We start from the raw sequence: 13,345 nt of genomic DNA, 5'->3' as shown, positions 1-13,345 counted from the left end.
CTCCCCCAGGGCGGGCGGAGCAGCCTGGGCTCCCCCGGCAGCCAGGAAAACAAGGAGAAGAAGGTCTTCATCAGCCTGGTGGGCTCCCGGGGCCTTGGCTGCAGGTGGGTGGCAGGCGCACCCTGGGGCTCACTCATGGCCAGCTGGTCTCCCTCACCGCTCCCCTTTCTCACTGCTGCTGCTGAGATTTTTGTCACTAGTAATGACACTTCTTAGTGCCTGATTTCCCCTCTGAGCTTCACCACAGTCCTGTAGGGCCAAAGGGACAGCTCTATGAGCCTCATTTACAGAGGAGGAAACTGAGGCCCGAAGGCAGAGCCATGTTCCTTTGGTGGGCCCTCAAGTCACGCAAAAGGAGCCTGTCCAGTTGGCCACCTCTGACACAGTTCTCTTGTCACTTATTACTTTGTGACTTCCTTAAGAGGCAGCCAGAGAATTGCCAACAGGCAGAGGGGCTCACGGGACGGTCTTGTTAAGCACACAAGTGCAACAGTTAGAGATCTAGGTTCTGGGCCCTGCTCTGCCACCTATGAGCTCTAGAACCCTGGACTAATGACTCAAGCACTCCAAGCCTCAGCTTTCTCTACAAATCAGAGGTCATAGTCCTCACCTCACAAGGCTGTTGTGAGAAAGAATGCGATGACAGAGTGCCTGGCAGGTAGTAAGCATTTTGTAAATATTAGCTATTATTATTTAAGGTATCCTTTATTTTTCCTTTTTATGGCCATGCCCCACTGCTTGTGGGATCCTAGTTCCCTGACCTCAGGCCCTTGGTAGTGAAAGTGCAGACTCCTTACCACTGGACTTTCAGGGAATTCCCTAAATGATTCTTCTTATTTCCTTTCTGTCACATTTATTTAATACTTTTCTGCCAAGCATAAGTGATAAAAAAAAAAAAGTCCCTCCTTTCTAAGAAATTATAGCTTAATATAGAAGCCAACCACATAAATAGTTACAGTACTGAGGGGCTCTCATGCAAGCATGGCAAACAGATTGTATACTCTGTGCTATCTCTAATCAGTTAGTGGTAGCCGCCACCCTGGAGTACTCTTTTGAAAAGAACTTTAAGGCTGTATCTAGGCTCAGGTAGAAAAGAGTGTTTGATTAGTGATGTCTGCCACAGACCTGGGAGGGGAGGATAACACACCATCCTAGCTGTAGGTGTTTTAGGCGCACTGGGAAGGGAGCAACCAGCTTGGTCTTGAGAGATAATAAGGAGTTTGGTTAAAACCATGAGGAGAAGACAGCATTTGAGTTTTAAAGAAAGCTTTGGCAAATGCTAGAAAAAGAAAGAAACAGCCTCTGCATGTGTTGGATGAGAGGTTGGGTGCGGGGAGGTAGAAGTAGCTTCCTGTGGTTGTCCCCCAGGGGAATGAATCTGGACAGGTAGCCAGAGGCTGAGGAGGTAGATGGCAGAGGACTTGGGTGCTGAGCTCACAGGTGGCCTGGACACACAGGCAGATGGGGCAGGACATTGAATGAGCAAGCCCTTTGGAGCCGAGGCTCACCTACCCCTCCCATCTCGCCCGCAGCATTTCCAGCGGCCCCATCCAGAAACCCGGCATCTTCATCAGCCATGTGAAGCCTGGCTCCCTGTCTGCTGAGGTGGGGTTGGAGGTGAGTGACCCTGGGCCTGCTCCAGGGGGGCCCCGTGGGGTGCTGGATCACACTGTGATCTCCTAGGGATGGAGCACATGCTTTCCCCCACAGCCCTCTCTCGGAACGCACTGGCTGACAATTCCCGTTAATCTGTCGAAGGGAAGGCTTCACAGAGGGGCTGACATTTGACCGTTTCTCCAGCCCTTCTCCAGTTCTGGGATCCTTTGGTCCTGAGCTTGGGAATGTAGTAACAATAATCTGAATTGACATTCATCGAGTGATTACTGGATTGGACATTGTTCTAAGCCCTTTCAAATGTATGAGAACTCTGAGAATTAGGTACTATCATTAGCCTCATTTTGCAGATGAGGAAACCGAGACCCAGATAAAGTATGTGATTTTTTCCAAGATCATGCACTTGGTAAGGCAGGGCTGGGATTCAACCCTTGGTGGTCTGATGCTAAAACAAGAACTTTTAACCTCTACTTTAGACAAGTTACTTCCTTTTTCTGTGCTTCAGTTTCCTATCCTGTAAAATGGGGGTAATAGTCTTCCTTCTAGGGTCATTGTATTAAATTAACTAACACATATACTTCAAATGTGTCTGATACATAGGGAGGGATCAATTAATATTAGCTATTATACTAATTATTATTATTCCACACAGAATCTACTGTATGAGAATCTTAAAGGCTCCTATGTCTACAAACTGAGATTTTTAAGCAAATGCGTAAATTCAACCAAAGGAATGAACCTCTATTGGTGTAATATTTGAGAGAGATACAGAATGGAGGGGCCCTGGGAGGACCCCGTTGGAACGCTGCTCATTGGAAAGAGCTGAGGCACAGCTACTCTAAGAGCCAATGTCTGATACTGGCCTCCAGGGGGAGCCCTTCCAACAGAAAAGGTGTCCAGATAGAATAAGTATGCTGATGCCTCTCCGTTTCTCCCCAAGACAGGGGACCAGATTGTTGAAGTCAATGGCATCGACTTCTCCAACCTGGACCACAAGGAGGTAAGATGTGGGGTTTTCACCTGCCGACCATGAGTCTCTCTGCCCTCCTCTTTCCACCCTCCTCTCCCTTGCCGCAGAGTCTGAACCCTTCTATGCTCCCCAGAGGCCTTGATTGCTCTGGTCTGTCAGGCCTCTGCTGACTGTCTGTCTGTCCCCTGTAGGCCGTGAACGTGCTGAAGAGTAGCCGCAGCCTGACCATCTCCATCGTAGCTGGAGCTGTAAGTCCAGAACGAGCTGGTGGGGGCCCCACGACCCCTACCTGCAGCCCAGCTGCTCAGACCCCTGGTCTCCACCACACTCTCCTGGCCTAGGGTCTCCATCCCTGAAGCTCTGATAGTTGATGGAAAGACCCCTGCCTAGCCAGAAATTAGGGTCACAGAGAGCAGAAGCCACATGCCTGACATGGGGGGCCATGGTGATGAGAAGACAACCCACATCTTGGCCCCCCAAAGCTCTGGCTCTGTACTGGGCTCCCCGGGACTGAGCAAGGGGCCTGTTTTCTCTCCACAAGGGCCGGGAGCTGTTCATGACAGACCGGGAGCGGCTGGCGGAGGTCCGGCAGCGCGAGCTGCAGCGGCAGGAGCTCCTGATGCAGAAGCGGCTGGCGATGGAATCCAACAAGATCCTCCAGGAGCAGCAGGAGATGGAGAGGCAGTGAGTGTGGCCAGCCAGGGAGCCCTCACCCGGCCCTCCCAGGCCCCGTACCATCCCACCTGCTTTGCTTCCTGTCGGCTGCGTCCTGGGCTGACTTCATTCTCTCCCCCTGAGGCCTGTCCTCACACCAGATGGGTTCAGTGATGCTCAGCGCGAGTATCCCCTGCCTCCAGACCACTGGGCTCCCCTCTCTTTAACAAGGAAACCCCCTGATTTCCAAGACTCAGGAATATGGAAAATGAGGCTGCTACTAGCAGTAGCTAACATTTGTCAACTACCAACCATACGGCTGGCGTTGCATGAGGGCCTTGTTTATGTTCCTTAACTGAATTCCCATAATAACTGCGAAAGATACATGGTTATTAACCCATTTTACAGGTGAGGACACTGAGACTCAGGTTACACCACTCGTGTACCAAGTCAGATATGGCCAAGCTGTGGAATTCACACCCCGGCACTTTGGCCATCCCATCCGTGGTGATTAAGAACTGTCCCCCACCAACCCCAGAGTGGCTGGGATGATGACTGAGAATAAATGGAGCTAGCAATTCATAACTCAAAAACCATTGTCAAAATTCCAATCTAGCTGCATTCTACAAGCATAGTAAGAATTTGGGAAAGGAAGGTGGACAGGATCTTTCCATCTTTCCCATCACAGAATTAGCCTGGAGAACCACCCTGGCCTTGGTTAGCAGCCCCAGCATTGCTTCTGGGGTCTGGGGCCCTCCTCTGGGAGGACCTCACTCAGTCACTTCCTCTTGGTATTTAGAGGTGGCTGCATGGCATGTGGCCTGCCCTGAATGGCCTCTAGTCCCCTGCAGAGGAGCATTCTGCTCATCAGTGCCAAGCAAAACCACACAGACTTTTTTGGGACCCAGACTTTTTTGGACCCACTTCCTCAGCATCCAAATTTGGTGCAGGCATCCTTGGAAAGGAGCCTGGAAGAAATATTTAAAGCTTTTTCTCAAATCAGAGATTAGCTGCAAGGAAGAGTTAACTTCTCTTACGTCGACTCCAGCATGTCAACCTGCATTTGTGTTTCAGAAGGAAAAAGGAAATTGCCCAGAAGGCAGCAGAGGAGAATGAGAGATACCGGAAGGAGATGGAACAGTGAGTACCTTAGCCCCATATGTCTGCACACACACATCTGTGTGTGGACGTGGGTGTGCTCACAGGAGTGTGGCCCCAGAGGCCACTTCCAGGCCCAGTTTACCTGGCCCTGGATGGAAGAGCCTGGCAAGCTGCAGTCCATGGGGTCATGAAGAGTCAGACACGACTGAGCAACTTCACTTTTACTTTTCACTTTCATGCATTGGAGAAGGAAATGACAACCCACTCCAGTGTTCTTGCCTGGAGAATCCCAGGGACGGGGGAGCCTGGTGGTCTGCCGTCTATGGGGTCGCACAGAGTCGGACACGACTGAAGCGACTTAGCAGCAGCAGCTTGCCCCCTGGTGGATCGTCCTTTATTTGCAGCCATTCCATAATCCTAGTAATGGGTCTTCCTAGGTTGGGGTGACTGGAACATGGTTTTGTTTGCCAGGGTGGCCTTCCCACCTGATTTAGAACACAAGTGCCAGGGACTTGGTTCCTTCACCACAACTGGAACCACATGGCTCTTCCCCAGGGTGGTTGGGGTTCTCCAATAGGCAGAAGGCCGGCCTGTGAAGGTTGTGACTCCAGTCACAGGCATGGGAATCTTATTTTAGGATCGTGGAGGAGGAAGAGAAGTTCAGGAAGCAGTGGGAAGAAGACTGGGGCTCAAAGGAACAGCTGCGGTCACCTAAAACCATCACCGCCGAGGTGCACCCAATACCCCTTCGCAAGCCAAAGTGTATGTATCATGTGCTGGCGGGGAGAGGGCCTCCTCCAGGGACCTGGGGGTGTCTCCACAAAAGTACAAGTCTCCCTACACCTACCACCACCTGCCCAGGCCAATCAGCCCTGGCTGTCTTCACGGAGGGGCAGCCATGTGTAGGGGCTGTCTGCCAGGGTGTTGGGATGGGTGGAGTCTGCCTGCCCACCTTGTCCTGGGGCCTGCTGCCAGGCTCTGCCCCATGATACAGACTCCAGCATGTGCCCCTGGACCTCTGAAGAGGGACTAGAGAATGGTGGCAAAAGCAAGAACTGCTCAGGGATGATCATCTTCGTATGTCGGGTGTCACGCCCTCTTTTTGCCGGGTTCTAAACTGGGGCTGTGTTGAAACAGCAGTAAGAAAGAGGGGAAGGGATTCACGTGAGAGGATTCTGTGATCCACGGCCGATGGGCAGCCGTGGGAGGAGCTTCCTGGAAACACCCCTACCTCCTGCACCCCTGTGCGTGGACCGCAGTCACTGCCCTCCGCGGGTGGAGTTGGGGAGAGAACTGTGCAACCCTCCAAAGCACCAGGCTTCAGCCATCCTGGGGCGTCAGCAACCTCTACCCTTCCCATCTGTCCTCATCTATCTTATGATCCCATGTCCACTTTGAGGCCAGGCCCCCACCAACTGCTCACCTGTCCACCTGCTGTCCACCTCAGCTCCCAGGATGTCATGTCTCTTCAAGGGGCAGAGGAGGGGGTTCAGTCTCAGTGCTTCTCCCGTGCACTAGTGGTGGGGAGTCAGGAGCAAAGCAGTGTGGGGACTGTGGCAGTCACAGGTCCAGGATTCCTGGTTGGGCCTTTACTCTGACTTTCCATGGGGCAGAATCTATTCCAGCTGACTGTGCTCAGCTGACCTGGGATCCTTCAGGTATGGGGTTGAATCTGCATTTGAGAAACAAGGTTCCCCCACTTCCGCTGTGCAACGGCCATATGGGATCCTATGATGGGGTCCAGACAGCTATGGCCCCAACTGTGGATCATACTGAGCCCTGGAGGGACATAAAATTGCCAGCACAGGCCACTTGGGTCAACAAGAGGTGCAGGGCATCTGGATAGTTCCATGTCACCCTCCCTGGAGCAGGGCAAACAGCCCCCAGCACATTCCTTGCTGGCACCAGGGCAGTGTCATCTCGGGTCCTCTCCCAAGGACAAAGCACTCTGTCATCAGCCACCCCATGACATTTTGGTGTTAGTTGAGCTAAATTCTCAGTGAAAAATCAGTGTTTTAGACAGGGAGCTAATTTGTTCTTAGGAGTGAAATAGGAGCTTCCAAAGGAGAGGAATCAATTTTAATTGCTTCTTATGAAAGTAATCCTAGTCAATTTAGTACCTTCCTAGAAACTGGATCTGGGCTTCAGAGCAAACACACCCTTTCAGAAACTGTAGAAAATAAAAACCCTTTCTCTAGCTATTTATTCAGTGCTTTTAACCCAAATCAATCTTCTTGAATAAAAGGAGCAGGAACTTTCCCTTTGCTTGAAACGTAAGTGTTTTCTCAGGGGACCCCGGGAAGCACGTGACTGATGACCAGGGCCTGCCAGCCGAGCTGAAGTGGCTACACCTCCCTCCACCTCTGTTTGCATCGGCAGTTTAATTCTGCTTTGGAGATTGGTCAGGAAATACATTAAGGCGTCTGAGCCAGCCCAATTCCTGCCACTTGCCTATTGCTGGGAGGCTGGAATGCTCTCTTCTTGAGCTGATAGAACTAGGCTGCAGCCTGTCCCTCCCTGACCACTCTTCAATTTGGGGGACCAGTCAGCTGACAGGTTATTTATCTGACTCAAGTGTCTGCCTATGTGGACCCTGCATTTCTGAACAGAAAGGAAAGAGTGAGGAACATCTCTTGCCTGGAAAATAAAGCAGTTCATCCTAATGATCCACCCTGATCTTCTCCCTACTCCCTGTCCCAGGGATCTGGCTGCCTACCCATGACTGACCCAGCAGAACCCCAACATGACATGGAGTCCTCAAAGCCAGGACATGCCATCACAGAGGCCCCAAAATAGCTTTCCTTAGCAAAAGCAACAGGGAGCAGAGGGGTATTTAAGGATCCCAGAGCTGGAAGGCTTGAGAGATAAAGAAGTTTAAATAAGAGCTTTCTAGCCATCTCTCCCCATCAAGGACCCCATCTGGTACCCCCACCCCATTAGACCCCATGGTTTAGAAGCTGAGTTTTGTTTCCTACCAATCTATTAAGTCATCCTTTTGTGTTCATTATTTCTTTAAGTAATCCCTCTCATTAGCAAGAAAGCAAGTGTTTCACTGTGGAGTAAATATAAACTGAGCCAAAAGCAAAGGAACTTATTAATACTTATAACCTTTTCCTTTGTTAATGGGCAAGTTCTTCTCATTAATATTTTAAAATATTAATAAGCAGCTCATAACAGACTCAAATATTCCAGGGCCCCAGGGAGGCCAGAGTCCGGGTTAGAAACCACTGGAACAGATGGTTTGGTGTTCTCCACATTAGGTCGAAATCGATGTCTTCCTAACTACTCTTACTCCTTGGTATCTCCTCACCTTAAGATCCCAACTTCCATCTGCTGCCCATACGCACAGTTCTGACATCCCCTGGGGACCCAGAGCTCCCAGGGTGATCAGAAGCAGCAGGGAGGATCTGTTCTCCCATTGCAGGCCCCTGGTAAATACTCAGGTGTTCCCGACATCAGCACCACCCCTCCCGTGTCAACCAAATACCTTGCAAAATCGTTCTCATGCTGCTATCAGATCAGATTAGCCCAATATACAGATAGAGAAATGAGAGCTTCTAAGGCTGAAAGCGCTGCATGCACTATCCCACAGCAAGAAACCTTTCCTCTGGATTCCTGAGCCCTGTTCCTGCCCCTGACCTCCCAGCTCTCCCGTGGAATAAGCTGGTCACAGGCCCCCGGGCTCCCCCAACCACCTCTGGCCCTTTGGTCTTCCAAGTCCCTTTTGGTTCACCAGCTTCCTCCCCTTTTCCTGGGTAGATGATCTGGGCGTGGACCCTGAGTTTGACCCAGCAGATGACTTGGACGGAGGCACGGACAAGCGGGGAGAGCAGGTTTGCGGCCCCTGCTTCGCTTCCTGGCCTTGCTGCTCTGCTTGCCCTGCCTGCTTCTTCCTGCCAAACCTGCACACTCTCAGCTCTGCGGGGCCAGTACGTGGTGGGGACTCCTGGAGTCTGGGAAGCTCCTCCAAGCCCCCAACCTGGTCCAAGCACTGCCCGCAAAACCTTGAGGAAAAGACCTGTGCCCGGGCTGAAATGTCAGCTGGAACCACTGAATCAAATATTTAACGCCCCACAGGCCCAGGTTCCTCCTCTGGTGCCCCGGCCTCTCCCCTAGGGCTCTCTAGACCTCCCCAACATCCAGCAACTAAGAGGGAAGTGCTGGCTCCAGCAGGGGGACTTTCTAGATCCTGTTCCAAAATTCAGGCTGGTCAAGGGTGGGTCATTAAGCCATCACCACTGGCCAGGGAGCTTTAGCCTTGCGATATTAGCCCATCCTTCATGATGTTGTTGGGGAAGGCAGGAGCTGCGGATCTGGCCTGAGTGGGGATATGCTTTTCTGGGGGCAGTTCTTCTGCCAACTGCTGCCTGAGCATCTTTCCCAGGGCTGACCCCCTCCCCCCACCCTGCAGGGTCTCCTCTTTCGACGTTAAAACCTGAGGACATGGACCACACTGTGAGGCAAGACAGTTCTGTCCTGTCTGATGGTCGTTCTAGGCAGAGACCCAGGCTCCCTTTTGTTTGGGGTTGTTTCTTGGATGGAGGGACCCGACACCGGTTAAGAGAGGCCTCACTCAATGGGGCTTTGTGTTTGCAGACTGTGGCTATGATGGGGAAAAGCTCATCCTTCTACAAGGGGCTTTGTCTTGACTTTCTGGCACTGACTTCTGAAGCCAGTGTCCAGGGGGAGGCAGTTGACAGCGGCCCAGGGCCTGGGAATCAGGCCGTTTCTCGGGTTGTCTTGGGCCTGCTTTACAACCTGGGTGAGGCCAGGTAAGTGGAGAGGCAGAGGGTGTGGTTTGGCTGTTGGATTTGCTGGGGCTGCTTTCATCTCCCAAAGCCACACGTTCTTTGGGAACCCAGCTCCCGGCTGCTGCCTATGGATGCCCTGGTTAAGCTGATCTGCCTCTCATCACTTTGTTCTCTGTGTTCTTATAGCCTTTGGCTGGTTTTATCGTTACGATGGCAAATTCCCAACCATCCGGAAGGTAGGCCAGGACAGAGTGCTGTTGGCAGCTGAGTTTGCTGTGGGTTTTGACCTTTCCCATTGTTTCTTTTCCTATTGCCTCTCAACAGTGTGACCACCTGTTTACTGGGGGAGCTAACCCCCTCTGTGCCTCTCTGATGCCTGATGTCACAGGACAGGGCGCTGTCACAGGGGCACTGTGGGGGAAGTATTCACAGGTGGAGACCTGCCCAGGTACCATCAGGCTCCGCTGGGTCGGCACCAGGCCCACTGGGCACGGGGCAGGGCAGAGCCATGGCAGGAATCTTCTGCTTTGTTTCTCTGTCAAGTAAGACCAGAGGCTAAGAGCAGAAGCCAAGGTCAGACAGAGTGAAAAATCCAATTGGGTGCATGCAGGACAGGTTATGAAGCTGACTGCACCAGACACAGACTGGCTCCAGGGTGGGGATTTTTCTGCCTCAGGCTGGATTCAAAGCCGCACCAATCCTAGCTGTATCCTAGAAATTTCCCTGCATGTGCCCAGGATAATGCATTTTTCTGGGCTCTGGGGCCTTGAGTTTTCTCTCTAAATCTTATTCCTGTATCTCCAGACCCCATAAAGCTCCCTCTTTTTTTTTTTTCCTAAATCACTTTGGCATTTGATTAGGAAAATGTTGCTGTTAATATTTGTAGATTGGACATTCAGAATGACTTGGTATTTGGAAATCAGGCATCAGCATAAATCTGGGTGAACTAATTTAGGTGTTATCATTAGACTGGCTCTTTCTGGCAGGATGTCAATTCCCCAGAAACCAAAACACTGGCAGCTGGGTGACCTTGATGATATGTAACGTCTCCCTGTCTGGAAAATGGGACTATCTGATGTGCTGGAAACAACCACCCCCTTCCTGTACCATGGTACTGTTAAGATAATAGATGGCAGTATTGCTCTTGACAGGGGTAAATGTCTTTACCTAGGAGCACAGATAATGATCTGTATGGCACTGAATAAGCACAACAGAGCATCTCAGGGGATCCCTTTCTACACTGCCCCTCTCTCAGAAAGGTCTTGGTCTCATGGGCTGTCCTTCTCATCTTACAGGCTGACTCTATGGCTTATGATATTTCACTGGGTTCAGTTTCTAATTCTTCTCTATATGCTACCTCTACTAGACAGGATAACACACACACCACACACACACACATGCACACATATGCACACATAACATCCCCACCACACACACAGAGGATTTTACTTGAAAAAATAATAAAAGGAGATGTACAGGCAAATTCTTTTCCAAGCACTAATAACTAGGTAAATCTAAAAGAATTAGTGTCTCCTTCACACACACCTCCCATCAGAAATTGCAGCACTTGAGAATCGCTGTTGGTAAAGAGGAAAGCTTGTTTTCCTCTACTCAGTAGTCTAGTCATTCTAGAAATCGCTTGTGTTTTGGTTTTCATTTCATTTCCAAAAGAGAGAAAAATCATGTGAAGGTAGAGGCAAGAGCACCCCCCCACCTGCCTGTCCTCTCAGTCTGGACCAGAGGGAACATTTGCAGTGAATTTAACTGACCGCTAAAGGACAACAGAATTATGTCCCTCAGGCTGACTCTGAAAATCCACTGACATTTTTTTTCTAGAGTTATATGAGATGCTTTGTCTCCAAGCAGCTTGAACCAAGTCCCTAGGTATTACAAGTGGCCTTCGATGGTCGTGATCAGCAGTGCACAAAATTCCCCTTATTTGAAAAGATAACTATTCAGAGTCTTCCTGGGCCCTCTGGGGCTCAAGGAGCCCAGGCCTGTGGCCTCACAAAGTCTATTCCGGTGCCCGAAGGCTTTGTGGTTCTGACTGAGTCCTTTCCCCAGGACTGCTTTAGTAAATTATGCAGACCAACCCTACTGGTAGGAGCCTGCCCTCTGACAAGAGAGGCAGATTCACAAACAGCTAAGTAACCCATACGGAGAAGGCTACTATGAGATCAGTATGCAACGCTGTGGGGCAGCTTGCCTTTCTGCATCAGTAAGCAGGTGCTCTTTTCTTGGAGATGGGACAGAAACTGCCACATCTCCCTCCCCGCCCTGGAGCCCTAGCTCTAAAATCTTAACACTGGTGTTAAACAGTAGAATGGCCATGCCTATTATGAAGGTCCCTGTGGGAGGTCATGCCATTAGTCTAGCAAGCTGCCATTGGGCAGAATGGTTCTGACTCCTCTTGGGGAGTTGTCTGAATCAATAATGCGATAGTAAAGAGTCATCTATCAGCTGAGCCAAGAGTCTGGTGAACAAGGTAAGAAGGAACCAAGCAGGGCTCTGAAGCAGTGAAAACCATTTTCTCAAGTGGCGCATAGACTGCTCTGAGGGTGGGGCCCCCATCTGCTAGATGGGGGGCCATCTCCAAATCACCTGTGCACAGAGGTGGGGGACAGAATGACTCAGTCACAGGTCTGTAATGATCCAGGCCCCTCAGCTGTGGACAAAGTTGTGTGTCCATTGCTGGGAAACTCCATTTCTCATTCCTGGCCTTGAATGATGGGATGATTCAGGAGTTCTGAGAGCAGGCCCCACCCAGGAAGGCCTGGGAGGGTGGGGGTGAGTTCAGCAAACGTGTGGGTTTCCTCCTTCCCCGTTTCCTGGCCCCTGTCCTCCATGCTGTACGAGGGGCCGACACTCCCTCCTGCCTTGCTCCCCTTGCCCCCAGCTCATCAGGGTGCAGTGGGGAAACTGTGGGACCTGGAAGACTCTAGTCCAAATTCTGGCACCACCACTTACTAGATGTTTGACACCAGGCAAGGGACTTCACCTTCATCAAGAGAAGGGAGATTGAACCTGGGTCTTCTGCATTGCAGGCAGATTCTCTACCGTCTGAGCCACCAGGGAAGCCCCATGGATGGGATAAGCAATGTAAACCTCTTGGTACATAGGCAGTCCATAAGTCTTAATTCTCTTCCTTCTTTACTCCTTGGCTTCCCTGCAAGCCCATGGGAGAAGCAGCCGGGAAAGCAGACTTTGTGGTCTAATTCAAACAGGAAAAAGAAGTCCATTTGCCCTCCATTTCCCTCCCCCAATCCTCTGGAACCCTGAGTGCCAGTGAAGAACACTTGGGCCATCCTTCCTACCTACCCCTCCACACCAACTCCCAGCCCTACAGTTTCTACCTAGTCCACCTAGTTCAGAGGAAACAGTGGGTTTGGACTCTGCAGGAGGAAAAGGTCTGCTGTTAAAGCAGCAGGACAAAATTGATGTCCTTGGCTCTGGGCTTCCAGGTCTGAGGCTGCCATCCTTCTCCTCTAGCTCAGGACAGAGGATCTCTGTAAATGAGGCTTAGCCATCTGTCCCAGATTTTCTCTAGAATCTACCAGGATGCCTCTGTGGTATCTGAACATCCAGATAATGGAGAAGGCCTATGCCCAGACACTGGGAAATAAATACAGTGCCTTTTGAAAATACAGCATTTGGAAGCTTATAAAGTGCTTTCATAGATGTTATTTCATTGGCTCTAGATGGCAAACCTGTAGGGCAGGTATTTCTCCCATTTTGGAGGTGAGATAAACCAGGCCCAGAGAGGTTAAGGAGCTTAACCAAGGTCACACAGCTTGTTAGTGAACTCGTAAGCCAGCTCTTCTGACTGGCACAGGAAGTGTGTCTTACTCTGTGATGGGTAGCAGCATCCTGCCTGTTCTAAAGCCGAAGCCCAGTGCCCCAGTGCCGAGTGTGATTGAGCAGACCTAGGAGAGGGTCTCATGGGGGGAGGTGCCTGCTGTTGTCTGAATGCCCTGTTTGCTGTGCTGTGCCAATGTCAACACTGCCTTGTAACCCTTGTATAAACAATGCCACATCTGCTCAGAAAGGAAAGGATAAGAAGAAAGCCAAGTATGATAGCCTTCAGGAGTTGAGAAAGAATAAGAAGGAACTGGAGTTTGAGCAGAAGCTTTACAAAGAGAAAGAGGAAATGCTGGAGAAGGAAAAGCAACTGAAGATCAACCGGCTGGCCCAGGAGGTATGACATGTCCTGCTCCCAGGGCAGGGAGCATCCCTGGGACAGTTTGGTTGGTTCCCA

At 50.8% G+C, this 13,345-nt stretch overlaps 1 protein-coding gene across 3 annotated transcripts in view; it reads left to right on the top strand.

The window, feature by feature from the left end:
• Positions 1–13,345, top strand: part of USH1C (USH1 protein network component harmonin) — a 48,771-nt gene that overhangs the window by 18,052 nt on the left and 17,374 nt on the right. For 2 of the 3 annotated variants that reach the window (XM_027563412.1, XM_027563413.1), the window contains exons 8-16: positions 10–104; positions 1,533–1,617; positions 2,555–2,614; positions 2,776–2,832; positions 3,126–3,268; positions 4,313–4,378; positions 4,977–5,101; positions 8,099–8,172; positions 13,133–13,285. In XM_027563412.1, the coding sequence (XP_027419213.1) occupies positions 10–104; positions 1,533–1,617; positions 2,555–2,614; positions 2,776–2,832; positions 3,126–3,268; positions 4,313–4,378; positions 4,977–5,101; positions 8,099–8,172; positions 13,133–13,285 (858 nt within the window). The remainder of the gene's footprint in view (positions 1–9; positions 105–1,532; positions 1,618–2,554; positions 2,615–2,775; positions 2,833–3,125; positions 3,269–4,312; positions 4,379–4,976; positions 5,102–8,098; positions 8,173–13,132; positions 13,286–13,345) is intronic. The other variant, XM_027563414.1, reaches the window with a different exon arrangement.

The sequence above is a fragment of the Bos indicus x Bos taurus genome, chromosome 15 (genome assembly GCF_003369695.1).
Source record: "Bos indicus x Bos taurus breed Angus x Brahman F1 hybrid chromosome 15, Bos_hybrid_MaternalHap_v2.0, whole genome shotgun sequence".
Classification (NCBI taxonomy): Eukaryota; Metazoa; Chordata; class Mammalia; order Artiodactyla; family Bovidae; genus Bos; species Bos indicus x Bos taurus.
Note: the sequence above shows the minus strand (reverse complement) of the source record. Positions and strands in the feature narration are given on the sequence as shown.